General features: G+C 45.0%; 1 protein-coding gene across 1 annotated transcript; it reads left to right on the forward strand.

Annotated features, from left to right (window-relative positions):
- The first annotated feature begins 299 nt into the window (after positions 1-299).
- Positions 300-13,381, forward strand: LOC122490035 (corticotropin releasing hormone binding protein). The gene is made up of 7 exons (XM_043592477.1): positions 300-698; positions 1,083-1,176; positions 1,459-1,616; positions 3,228-3,438; positions 5,647-5,795; positions 10,051-10,168; positions 12,612-13,381. The coding sequence occupies exons 1-7, from the start codon at positions 621-623 to the stop codon at positions 12,767-12,769; spliced, it is 966 nt and encodes a 321-aa protein (XP_043448412.1). The 5' UTR covers positions 300-620; the 3' UTR covers positions 12,770-13,381.
- The last annotated feature ends 410 nt before the right edge of the window (positions 13,382-13,791 follow it).

The raw sequence follows: 13,791 nt of genomic DNA on the forward strand, positions 1-13,791 counted from the left end.
AATCAGACTTCGGCTTCTGTTCAGCTCTCTTTGGAGCTAAAAACTCCTCAAGTTCCTTCCTGAGAGACAAGAGCAATTGCACAAACACTATAATCTCTGACGATTTCCAGCATGGTTCCATCAAGGTTCTGTGACAAGCCTGCACGATAAGATTATCTGTTTGGGTATTTTATGTATGTGTGTAACCTTGTCACTTGGCTTTGCAACACTGAAAATTCCCTAAATATCCACAGGAAACCATAATTCAGCATTTGGCAGGTCAAGCCAAACGCCTTCCTTTATTTTCTATCCTTACCTCCTTCTTTGTCCCACAGTTTAGTTCAATAAGTTTTAAGTGCCTAAAATCATTCTTGGTGAATAATGCTGGACCACTCTGAGAATTTGTGGCTGAGAGCTGGACCCTCGTCATCAGCACGCACTATGTCACTGAGACAGGGTAACCCATGGTTACTGAGCTCAGATCAGTTAAGGGGCAGAGAGCCTCCCCTCCTCACTGCTCTATAAAAGAGACCCAGCAAAGGGACCCTACCAGCTTCTAGCTCTCAGCCTGGGCGTAGTTTTGGGAAGCAAATCCTGAGACCTCCAGAGCCCAGCCGACCAGCTGCAGAGGCAAGACAGGCATGTCGCCTTCCTTCAAACTTCAATGTCACTTCATTCTCATCTTGATGGCTCTAAGAGGGGAGAGCCGGTACCTAGAGGTGAGCGATCTCCGGACTGAGCCGTCACATCTTCCGTGTGTGTGTGTGTGTGTGTGTGTGTGTGTGTGTGTGTGTGTGTCCAGCCTTGGGGGTGGGTCTGCTGCCTCCGCTCTCAGCCCGTGTTGGGCTTAGCCCTTTCTTCCCTATCTTCTGCCCCCTCTTTCTCGTGGTCTTCTTCCTCGCCACTACGTCCTTCCCTTGGCCCCTGGGGACACCCTGGTCTGAGGGAAAGGGTCTGAGACCTCTTCTGCTCCGGACGCGGACGCGGGAGACCTGGATCCCTTCACTTTATTCTCTTCGCTGCGGGGCAGGGAGAGTGCCCCGCTGCGGGTCCCCTTTCCCGCAGTCTTGAACTCGTTCGGACTGACGCGTTTTCCTCGCCAGCTGCGGGAAGCTGCGGACCACGACCCTCTCCGGTTCCTGGGCGCCAACCTGAAGCGGGAGCTGGCGGGGGAGCCGCTGTACCGCCGCGCGCTGCGTGAGTCGGGGTGCCGGAGCGCATCCGGGGGGCAGCGGGGAGGTGACGAGGCCGGGCTCCGCACCCGCTCACGGGGCCCCGGGCACCGCCGGGAAGGGGCTGGCCAGGCCGGCCAGGGGCGCGATCCCCGTGCTCAGGGGCCCGCCGGGGGTGGGTGACGCGCTCCGCGTGGGGACCGGGCGCCGCGGACCCGGGAACGGGGGCCCGCGGGGAGGGGCCAGCCGGGCCCGGGGCGTCGGTGGCCGCAGCCCCGGCCCCCTGGCCCCACTGCCCCTCCCCCAGGGTGCCTGGACATGCTGAGCCTCCCGGGCCAGTTCACCTTCACCGCCGACCGGCCGCAGCTGCACTGCGCCGCCTTCCTCATCGGTGAGCCCGAAGAGTTCGTCACCATCCACTACGACCTGGTCTCCATCGACTGCCAGGGCGGCGACTTCCTGAAGGTGAGGCTTCCTCACGGCGCACGCTCCCGCCGCGTGGCCCCGAGGGGGGTGAGCCGGGGCGCCGTGCCCGGCGTGGGGCTGCGGCGCGTGGAGCCGGCTGGTGGCCGAGCGGGAGAGGCGTCCCCCCCAACCCCGGACCGCCGCGGGGCGCGAACCCCGCCCGGAGCTCCGGCCGCGGTTGTTTGACTTCCCCTCCGTGCGCTTCTGGGACCCGGGCGCCCCCAAAGACTTGATTGAACTTGCGGCGAGAAGCGCTGTGTTACACGAAACTGATCCAGACTGGCACCGGCGCTCGGGGCCACGAGGAGGGCCAGCCCGTTTCTGAGGCCGGCCCTTGGCTCTGGGGAGCTGTCGCAGGCTCGCGGGAGCTGTCTTGAATTCCCCGGGGGACTCGGTCTGGAAGCCCTGGGGCCCGGGCCTCTGGGCGGGATGCTGAGAGCCAGTCTAGTCGGAGGCAGGTGGAAGGCCGAGTCCCCCGGCCTCAGTACATGCCCCCTCCTAGTCGGTCTCCCTAAGTCTACCGGGTCAGCCTGGGACGGTTGATGGAGTTACACAGCCCTGTTAAAAGGATCATGATTAAAAACCTCCCAAGTGGAATGATTTTGGAATCTGTCAGACTCCTTTTAGAAGAGGACCAATCCGCGGAAGCACTTTGTAGCTGGTGATTTTGCCAGTGTGAACCAGGCTCAACCCGTTACATTGAAGACCTGTGGTGATTTTAACAGTAACATCAATAGACTCTGACCATTTGTCCAACAAGCAGACTTTAACAGGTGAAGGTAAAAAGCCCTAAGTGGCCTAACAGCCATTGCTGTTTGAGTGTTGAAGCAGTTCTTGGTATTTTAATATGAAATAAAAGTTTCAAAGTGAGGAAAATGGACACATATAATCATGGGCAAGTAGGTGAAGTTGCTGCTCTAGTTTTTTTCTTTTGTTAGTTTTTTTTTTTTAATTTTTTTTTCAACGTTTATTTATTTTTGGGACAGAGAGAGACAGAGCATGAACGGGGGAGGGGCAGAGAGAGAGGGAGACACAGAATCGGAAACAGGCTCCAGGCTCTGAGCCATCAGCCCAGAGCCTGACGCGGGGCTCGAACTCCCGGACCGCGAGATCGTGACCTGGCTGAAGTCGGACGCTTAACCGACTGCGCCACCCAGGCGCCCCTCTTTTGTTAGTTTTGAGATGTTTTGTTTATATGTCAACGAGGAGAAGAAAGAGACCAAGTGAAACCCAAATTAGGCTTGTGTGGAATTCTTCTGAAGATGGGATGTGTGGAAAATATGACCAAGATAAAAATGTATATTGGCTGTAGTTTCAGGTAGCAAGGAGGCTGGAATTATAAAACAGAGTATAATAAAGTTTACTTGCTTTGGATACTTTAAGGTTTATGGAGGAAAAAAACCCAATCATTAATTAACAATAATACTTGCAGACAACCTTCACGGTCAAAAAATATATAGATGGAAAGCAAGTGGGCAGGGAAGTGCAGGTTGTCCCTTGCTCACAGACAGACATAGGACAGAAGGTGCATTGCTAGGTAAGACTTCAACACACCTGTGACTTCAGGAGTTGGTGGAGATGATCATCTCTCTCTGTGTTTTTTGTTGGAAGGTATTTGATGGTTGGATTCTCAAGGGGGAGAAGTTCCCCAGTTCCCAGGATCATCCTCTCCCCACAACTGAGCGGTACATAGATTTCTGTGACAGTGGTCTTAGCCGAAGGAGCATCAGATCCTCCCAGAATGTGGCCATGATCTTCTTCCGGGTTCGTCAACCAGGAAACGGATTTACAGTAACCATAAAGACAGATCCCAACCTCTTTCGTAAGTGGGCTCCCTCTCTTCTTAGTCAGTAAGGACTTGGAGGGAGGGAGTGTCAGATCCACTTTTCATAGGTAGTGTGATTGCACCAGACTTAAGAAACTTGAAGTGAGGAATGATTTGAATGGAAATTTTTTTTTGTCATTAGAAATGACCTAAAGGATATTTCCTATTCATTGCTCTGAAAATCAATTCACAGTTTTCAACTTATTTCCTAGGCTAGGTAGGATATGAAGTTTTGGTGGGTAGAATTTTATCTTTTTCTCTTTAGTCTTATTCTAATCTGAGGCATGACAATGGATTCAGTGACAAACTGTAATCCCTCCATGTCATTCCATTAATCTTGGATACGCTTGAGGGATCAGATCTGAAGTTGTAGTCTTAGAGATATTTAGGCAAAGGCTGAAAGACTGCATCTCTGGGATGTGGTAGACAGAGTTCATGTCCTGAGCAGAGGGTTGGACCAGAGGACCTCAACATTGCCCTCTAATTCTGAGTCCTCCTCTCTAACTTATTCCGTTTCTGGTGGATACAAACATAGATGCTGTATAAAACTGAACAGCCCAGGCCTAAAACACATTATTCTAATCAAAATTAGTTCATTCATCTGCTTATTATTTTTCCCCATGAAGCGAAATATATATATGCATCTATATATTTACAGAGTTAAATGGAGAAAAATAGTTTTTTAAAAATCGGGAAAATAAAACATCACTCATTTTTGGTTGCATACAATAGTATTAATGTTGACACTTTGAGTGGTGGAAGAATGGGGCCTTATCTGCCAAAGAATAATGTATTATATTCCAATTTTTATTTTTTAAAAAAGAGAATTTTTGAAAGAACCCCTCCGCCACCCCCGCAAGGCTATTTTGAGAGCTAGAATAATCCCAGAAAGCAACATGAAATGTTTCTCCTATATTTGTGTGGTTAGAAGTCGGAAATCTTTGGGGTGCCTGGGTGGCTCAGTCAATTAAGCCTCCAACTCTTGATTTCAGCTCAGGTCACGATCTCATGGTTTGTGGGTTCGCGCCCTGCATTGGGCTCTGCACTGACAATGCAGAGCCTGCTTCGGATTCTCTCTCTCCCTTTCTCTCTACCGTTCCCCTACTGTTCCTCTACCATTCTTCTATTTTTCTCAGTCTATTTTGTAACAATTTTATTATTTATTTACTTCATTATTTAAAAAAAAATCATTATGATTCTGGGGCGCCTGGGTGGCTCAGTCATTTGAGCGTCTGACTTTGGCTCAGGTCATGATCTCACAGCTCGTGACTTCGAGCCCCGCGTTGGGCTCTGTGCTGACAACTCAGAGCCTGAAGCCTGCTTTGGATTCTGTGTCTCCCTCTCTCTCTGCCCCTAACCCACTCACATTCTGTCTCTGTCTCTCTCAAAACTAAATAAACATTAAAAAAATATATCATTATGGTTCCAAGTTCAATGAGTGAATGTTTCAGACAGGCAAGGTTTTAGTTCTGGCTTTACCTTTGAGCCTTTATTTTTTCTAGACTTTCAGCTGGAACTTGGACCCTAGTTAATGAAGTATTTCTAGAACTTCCACTAGCTAGTGTTGTTTGATTAATTACTAATTTAAGTCTTGTGCTTGTTGTAAACAAGGTAACTCCCTGAGATTGAGATTGAGATTAGAAGCATTCTTTTTTTTTTTTTTTTAACATTTATTTATTTATTGAGAGACAGAGACAGAGCATTAGCAGGGGAGGGGCAGAGAGAGAGGGAGTCACACATTCCAAAGCCGGCTCCAGGCTCCAAGCTGTTAGCACAGAGTCTGACACAGGGCAAACTGTGAGATCATGACCTGAGCCGAAGTCGGATGCTTACCCGACTGAGCCACCCAGGTGCCCCAAGATTAGAAGCACTCTTGCCACCTAGAACCTTCTGACCATGTCTGCACATCACCAGTGATTTTTTATTACATTTAAAAAATATTTATTTATTTTGAGAGAGAGGGAGGGAGTGGAGGAGGGGCAGAGAGAGTGATGGAGAGAGAGAGAATCCCAAGCAGGCTCCGCACTATCAGCATGAAGCCCGACATGGGCCTTGATTGCATGAACCCGTGAGATCATGACCTGAGTTGAAATCAAGAGTCGGAAATTTAGCCGACTGAGCCTCCCAGTCGCCCCGGATAGGATAAATTTCTATAAGAACCCTGCATACACAATAATGACAATGTGATTCTGTTTTTCCGCAAAGCCTGCAATGTCATTTCCCAGACCCCAAATGGAAGGTTTACCCTGGTAGTCCCGCACCTGCATCGAAACTGCAGCTTCTCCATAATTTATCCTGTGGTGATCAAAATATCTGATCTCACCCTGGGACACTTACATGGTTTGCAGTCAAAGGTGAGTTGCTTTCTTCCTTCCCAATCATTTACTAAGGCCACAGCTTTATCAGAGGAGGAGCAATCATACAGGGCAAACATGGACATTAGTAAATTGTGGGAGCATGCTCTTCTGTTGATTTAGCCCCACATCCGCTTTCCCTCGCCTCTTTGATGAAAGCCCCCTTCTATTTGCCTCACGCTGCTCGGTGCGTACTCATGTGCCCCTTCCAATTACTTGACTACTTTTCTTGTGATACAGGAAAGGTTTTCAATTGGGAAAGTTGTGACATGTAATTACAATTGAACTCTCTGGTACTTGCCTCTTTTACAGAAATTCTCTCCTAGCAGAACCTAGTGTGAGTCATCTACACAGCTGTTTTTCTGATTATCGGAATTTTTTTTTTTGACACGAAGGAAGTGTCTCATTGACAGAACTGTGTTGTGAAGGAATGCTAAGTGTAGCATAAAATACAAAATTGGATTTTTAAGTTGCAAAATACAGTAGAGTGTTGAAGATTTTGTTGCATTATGTTTAACTCAATTCATTTTGCATGAAAATATTAGCTGAGAAGCTCCATCAACCTATATTCCTTTGAACTTCTGTATGGAATTTACAACTAATGCTGAGCTTGATCTTTTTTTTTCTTTTTTCCCTTTTTTTTTTTTTTTTTGCACCGCTAGCTTCTTCCCTCTGGGTCATTCTCAACATTTATTTATTTTTGGGACAGAGAGAGACAGAGCATGAACGGGGGAGGGGCAGAGAGAGAGGGAGACACAGAATCGGAAACAGGCTCCAGGCTCTGAGCCATCAGCCCAGAGCCTGACGCGGGGCTCAAACTCACGGGCCGCGAGATCGTGACCTGGCTGAAGTCGGACGATTAACCGACTGCGCCACCCAGGCGCCCCATGGGTCATTCTCATTTCCTTATACTTTCTTATATTTCTAGGTTAAGGTAGCTCATATATTTGCTGACATCATAGACAGTCATTGTTCCTAATGAGGTAGATTCCAGTAAAAACCAAATAAATAGGACCAGGACTGAAAATAGGTGTATATCTAATTTCCTTTAAGCCCTGAATTCATGAGCTAGTGCCTGTTTGTTGTTGTGTTGTTTTGTTTTGTTTTGTTTTGGGGGGGGGGGGTTTGTTTAGTTGAACCTTAGTGGAAGAATGATCCTTTGATAAAGACCAGAATAAGGAGATGTCTTTGGCATAGCCCTTCGTCCTGATACCACGTATATGTTATTCCTGATGTATACTGTAGAAGATGGCAAGCATGATCGCAGGTTAGGAGATCTACCCTTTAGTTATTCTAGGCTGTGAGGAGTAATTTTGGTATTTTCCCTTGAAAAAATGTTAAAGTCTGCAGGGTTCTAGGCATCTATCTATTCCTTTACAAAATATTTTTTGAGCACTTTCCACGTGCAAGGCACTATCTTAGATGCCGGAAATGAGCGACGAACAACAGAGCTCCTGCTCGCAGGGAACCTGCATTCTAGTGGGTTGAGCTCAGCAACAGTGCAATGCATTTGCAATAGCGGTGAGTGCCCTACAGAAAATGAAGCAGAGTGGTGTGATAGACAATGCAGTAGAGGGAGAGGCGGGAGCTCCTTGAGATAAGGTGGTTGGGAAAGGAAACTTCTGAGAAGGAGGAATTTAAAGTAAAACGTGAGTGATAGGTAAGAAGGAGCCAGCAGCCATTCCAAGGACCAGGGACAGAGGAGACGGCAGTGCAGAGGCTCAGAGGAAGAAGTGGGCTTCCAGAAATAAAAAGAAAGGTATGGGGAAGGGGGGATATTAGGCAACATCAGGGAGGCGGGCAGAGCCAGGGTGTGGTGAACCCAGCAGGTCATATTGAGGATTTGGAGTTTATTCTAAGTGCAGTGGGAAACCACTGAAAGGGGGCAGGCAGGAAAGCAACATGATCCATTGGATTATGCTCGGTGGGTTGAGGGTGGCTGGGAATTGCTGACTTCATGACCAAATTAATTAACGAGGTCCGAGGCAAGAGGGAGAGGATTGATTACCTAAAGGCCATTCTGCCTTTGCATGGGCTATGGGGGCCAGAGTGGTACAGGGAGTGCCCCTAGGGGCCATTGTCACAGTCTAGGCAAGAGACGATAGTGGGTTAGTCCAGGGAGGCAGAACCTCAACAGAGAAACCTAGGGGATCACTACTGAGGAGCAGGGTAGTATAGTACTTCTCATTCCTAAGAATAGCTAAGATGTTTGGGAAGAGGAGAGAGAAGTCATTGAATGCCAAGGAACAGGTGTGTCTAACTTCTATGTTTCTTTGTTTGGTTTCCCTCATGTTAGCACCTACTTCTTCCCAACCCCCCTACTTCCCATTTCTCTCTATGGGGCCTGCCTTTTCCCCTTCACCACTCTTGCTGAAATTTAGAACCTGAAGAACCGAGTGGAAAGTTTAGTCTTAACAGATGTTCCCCCTGGACATCCTCTACTCAAGGGAGAGGCAGTTAAGGTTTTTTTCCTTCGCCTCTTATTCAGCTCTTCATACAAGAAGCCCTGTCTGTCCACAGGGGAGCTAGTTAAGCCTCTGTTTCATTCTTGGATGAAATGATGTGTAGAGCATCAAGGCATAGGACCCAGCATACAGTAAGCACTTAAAAAATGTGTGTCCCCACCTGCTTCCTTGTATTGGACAAACAGTTGGTATTCTATTTTTTTTCTACTCGGTTGTTTAGTTCTAGTTGCATCTCAATGTCTTCTGCATGTTTGAATGTGTGTTTTTATGTGTGTGTGTGCGTGTGTGTGTTTAACACTGTCTATTTGAGATGTTTTTCTGTGTGTGTCAGGGTCCATGTGGCTCACTTCTGAGCATCTTGCCGCTCTGCACTAGATCTCTCAATGAGTATGCCTCAATAAAGAAGATCACAGGCGAAGCTGGCCATGTAATTGTGGGGGACAGTGCAAACTGAAAATGTGGGGGCGCTTATTTTAAAAGTATTAAGAATTTCAAGATGGTGACAGCACAGCATTAAACCAAGCAACAGGCCCTTGTATGGCTTGTCTGGCTTGTGGTCACATGCCCACAAAGGCTAGTAGCCCTGACCTCAGGAGATAGGTGGCCCAAAGTACAATGTTTGGGACTGAAAGTGGCTGCTTTATTTTTGTGGGAAGAGTGAAATGCAGGAATTTCTGTGGACAAGGCAGTGTGGATAGACAGTGTGGATAGGCAGTGTAGATAGGCCGTATGGACAAGGCAATATGGACAAAGCAGTGTGGATAGGTGGTGTGGACAGGCAGTGTGGACAAGGCAGTGTGGAAAAACCAGTGTGGATAGGTAGTGTGGACAAGCATTGTGGACAAGGCAGTGTGGATAGGTAGTTTGGATAGGCAGTGTGGACAAGGCAGTGTGGATAGCCAGTGTAGACAGGCAGAGTGGACAGAGCAGTGTGGACAAGGCAATGTGGACAGGCAGTGTGGATAGGCAGTGCAGACAGGCAGCATTAACAGGCAGTGTGGACACGGCAGTATGGACAGGCAGTGTGGATAAGCGGTGTAGACAGGCAGCGTGGACAGGCACTGTGGACAAGGGAGTATGGACAAAGCAGTGTGGAAAGGAAGAAGGGAAGCAGAAAGTGGTTGTTACAGTGATTGTACAAAGTCTAAGAATACATTCTGGTTTTGAGCAGCTCAAAATAAATTAGTTTTAGTCGGGAGGAGAAAGACAATGGTGACTCTAGGTAGCTTAAGCCCCAAATTAGGGTTCTTTTCTTTCTTTAGCATTCTTATAACTAATCTAAATGCCTGTCAGCAGAAATGATAAGGATCATCCCAATAGCGGGAAAAGTCTTTTCTAAAGAGGAGGGAAAGAGGTGAGTTGAAGGAAAAACTGTGAAGACCTATCTATTAATAGAAATTCTGACTGCATGAGTTAAGAAATTCAAATAATTCAGTATGTATGTCCAAATGATTTACAAAGCAAAGCATTTTCAGATCCAATTTTCATTCATTTTATGTGGGGTTTACAGATTCCTATTGCATCATTCCAGTCCTTGAGCTGATAAAAAAATTTTTTTAATGCACACACATTTAAAGAAATGATGACTCAACTGATTTAGAAAAGCAGTTCTTATGATTATTTTTTCTTTTCAGTATCTTTTAATTTCCGGAGTCCTGGGTGTTAAATTAAATGGCACTGCCAGGATGTCCACGGCAAGTGGAGTGAATTCACCAAATTGCAGTTGGTCAAATGGTTTGACTTCCGTAACTGGTTGAAATACATCTTTCTCTGCTGCTTGCTTCTTTTAGAACCCCTCAGCAGGTTGTGGGGGAATAGGAGACTTTGTGGAGCTGTTGGGAGGAACTGGACTGGACCCTTCCAAGATGATGCCTTTGGCTGACCTCTGCTATTCCTTTCACGGCCCTGGTGAGATGTGTCTTTGATTATTACTTATGAGGCTATCAAGATTCCTTAAATAAAACCTGATACTTCCTAAAATAAAACATCCCACGTTTTTTATACATGGGAAGGCAGGTTCCACCTAGAAAGCTTCCATTTTGTACATTGAGCCAATGTGAGGATTTTACATTTGAGCGTATGTATGGTTATAGTGAATGCATTATCAAAATATCGGACACTGGCAAAGAAACCTCTGAAGGAACACAGGTGTATGTTTAAGGTTGGCCCTGAGTAAGACCATGAAAAAGACAAAGCTTTTTTCCGTGCTCTTTCCGCCTTCCTGAAAGTCGGTGCTTTTGTCCTCTGGATACCAAAGAGTTTACTAACTGAAAACTATAGTTCAAATAGATATGCCATCAATTAGTTACAATATAATAATATAGTAATATCCAAATAAATTTCCTAACTATATGTGTATGTGTGTATTACTCGTAGCACATAAATTAAAAAGTGATATTCTTTATCAGAAAGTCTCATAACTGCTGAATGTCCCCAACTTGTAGGAGCAAAACCAGCTTCTGAAAGACTACTGCAAAAACAGAAATACATTCTAAAATCTAGAAGTGGTCACTGGGAATAAAAGGCCAGGCCAGTGCACAGGATGCCCAACAGAACCAGATATTCTTTGCTAGGGATCAGTGAAGATTTTCCATTTGATTCTGCCCAGGTATGGTGAGGGTGGCTGGAAATTGCTGGTTTAGACCATCAGTACATGTGGCTTTTCTCGCCTCTTACTGTGTTCTCTGAGGCACTGGATCCTTCCATGCAGGAGGGCACCTGTGAGGAGATGCATTTGCACTAGGTAAGAAGAGTAGATTAAGGTCTAAAGACTACTCTTGCCTTAAAATGTAGGTAATTGAAGCCAGAGTAATTTTGGTACAGTTATGTCCAGTAATAAGCAAATACGATGCACATTAACGAAGGAAACAGAGCATGTTATATATATTAAAGTTTAGAGTAATATCAGAAAAAGAATGGCGTTTCAAATAATTTAAAGCAAATTAAATTTGGACTCCTCACAGAAGCTTCACCTAGACTCCCTGGTGCTTATATAAAAGAAACATAGGTTTTATATTTATTATGTATCTAAATTGGCTTTTACCTCAATAAGTATCTAGCTGTTTTACTTCATTTGAACCCAGGCACAGGCTTGTGAAGCACCTCTTATGCAATGATAATGTTCATGTTTCTCAGAATGCTTATAGGCCTTATAGAGACAAAGTGGGGAGGGAAAGATGGACAAAATTAAAATAGCAGAAAAAAATCATCGTAGGGCACATAAATTTTGCCTCAGGGACCAGCTTGACAGTGGAGAAATGGAAGAAATTTTAGATAAAAATATGTGTTTCAATATACACTTGTTTGGTCATATCTGCAATAGAAGATAGACATAAACGTTGCCAGATGCTTACACAAATAATAATAAGATTGGATTTAAGAGAAGTAAGGATATCAAAAGCCATTCCATGTAAGAAGCACAGAAAAAAATGAGACTGAAAAGGTGCAGGTAAATAATAGAACAAACACAAGTATATTCATGTGTATCTAAACTATGCAAATTATTTTTGTTTATATGTAAAATAGAGTTATTATCTAGGCTCAGAAAATAATTAGCAGGTGATTTTTTTTTAGTCTATGTAATGTTCATCGGTGCACTGTGTCCTCTAGCCATGTCCACTAACTGCCACTTGCATCCTCAGAACTAGGACAACCAAAAAGTACACCTGCAAATTCCCAACCTGTCCCTAGAGGGCGGTATTTGAAAGATCTCATTGGCTTTACGAAATAATTCATGAATCGGGGAGCATTCCATCTAGCAAGTAGAGGGGTCCCCAAGGCATTGTACAAAATGGAAGGTTTTTATAGAAGGGTAGGACAAGAAATTTGGCAAGAGAAAAGGATTGTTCCAGGCAGGCCACTTTCCCTGAGGGGGAAAAGCAAGGTGTCTTATCCTGCAGATTGCCTCATCTTCCTTCGGGGGGGATGGAGAGGGCCCCTGTGGCAGATTCCTTGACGTTGATGGAAAAATTCCTGACTGACTGGTTAAGGCTATTTTTCTAGGGGAGGTTGAAATTACAATTAAATTAGGTATTCAGCCCCAGTTTGGGACCTTGGTCTCAGGGACGCCATTTTCTTTTTAACTCCTCTTTCCAGCCCGTTTTATTTGGCTAACAGTGGTTTTTTTTGCCCATGAGGAGAACTAAGTTCAATTTCAGTATCCTACAATTAATTATATATTATAATAACAATGAAAACAAAACGTTTCACCTGATGGCAGGTTCATGGTTTAAGTATGTGAGAGGAAGATGCATCCCCCTGCTTTCTTTGTGTTTAAATGATCTTATCGACAGGAATGGTTTATGTGGTTTCTAACCTGCAGGGAACCTTTTGCTTTTTCCATGAATTATAGCCCAGATGAAAATTGGCTGTGACAACACGGTGGTGCGCATGGTCTCCAGCGGAAAGCACGTAAATCGTGTGACTTTTGAGTACCGCCAGCTGGAACCATACGAACTGGAAAACCCAAATGGAAACAGTATCCAAGAAATCTGTTTGTCTACTCTGTGAATTACCAACCCCATGATTTACATGCTGCTAGCTAAGTGAGTTTTTAATGGCTGTTATATGTGATTTTGATGACCAGCAAGGTAAGAGCGTTTCGAATCAGTCAGTATTCCCAGGCTTGGACACACATTACACATACACACACACATATGTAGACACACACGTGGGCGTGCAAGCGTGCATTTATTTTTGTACCTTGCTTCTTTTTCATTTGTAATGTATAGATGACCACATGGCAGCAGATAAACCCTCCTTTGCCTTTGGTAGGAAAACAGTTTTCTATAATTCTTTGGTATGCTACAAACCTGCCCTGATAAGACAAGTGCAGAGCAATGGGCACTAAAAAAATTGTATCTCAAGGGAAAATACGACAAAGAAATTAAAATGGCGGTGTTTAGATTCGTCTTAGAACAGAAAACAATTAAATGTCTGTATACCAAAGTAGTTGTACCTGTGTATTTTCTGTATATTATTCTGTTTACAATAGATAGTAGTCGTAGCTGTTGTTTATTGATTTGTAATGTCTTGTTGCTAACAAAACTCTGGAGCATGGAAAAAAATTTTCCATCCACAAATACAAACATGAATAAATACATCAGAATGTTGGCGCCTTGACATTGTGCTTTGTTTTCCTGAGTAGTCCCCTCCCTTATTACCATCAGAAAATAGTGTTCTCGTGTGAAGCAGAACCAAACGCTGAGCTAAATCATGTTACGCGTCTTCATGCTGGTAGAACTGTGGGCCTCTACAGCAGAATGATTTAGAGCAGAAGGCACAACTGCAGTGTTTGCACAAACAACGCTAACTGGTCCTCGTAGGGAAGCAGGATGCAGAAACCCCTTTCTACTGTCCAAGAAGACTGAGAATACATGTTTTTGTCACAATGGGGTGTACTTCTTTTTTTTTAATTTTTTTTATTAGTTTTCTTTATTTTTGAGAGGCAGAGAGAGACGTAGAGCACGTGGGGGAGGGGCAGAGAGAGAGAGAGAGAGAGAGAGAGAGAGAGAGAGAGACAGAATCAGAAG

The sequence above is a fragment of the Prionailurus bengalensis genome, chromosome A1 (assembly GCF_016509475.1).
Source record: "Prionailurus bengalensis isolate Pbe53 chromosome A1, Fcat_Pben_1.1_paternal_pri, whole genome shotgun sequence".
Taxonomy (NCBI): Eukaryota; Metazoa; Chordata; class Mammalia; order Carnivora; family Felidae; genus Prionailurus; species Prionailurus bengalensis.

Bases quoted from the DNA above. Each gene is read 5' to 3' on its own strand.
- LOC122490035 (XM_043592477.1), top strand. From the start codon at position 621: ATGTCGCCTTCCTTCAAACTTCAATGTCACTTCATTCTCATCTTGATG. The intron at 699-1,082 runs GTGAGCGATCTC...TTTCCTCGCCAG, and splicing joins GGGAGAGCCGGTACCTAGAG to CTGCGGGAAGCTGCGGACCA. The intron at 5,796-10,050 runs GTGAGTTGCTTT...TGCTTCTTTTAG, and splicing joins TACATGGTTTGCAGTCAAAG to AACCCCTCAGCAGGTTGTGG.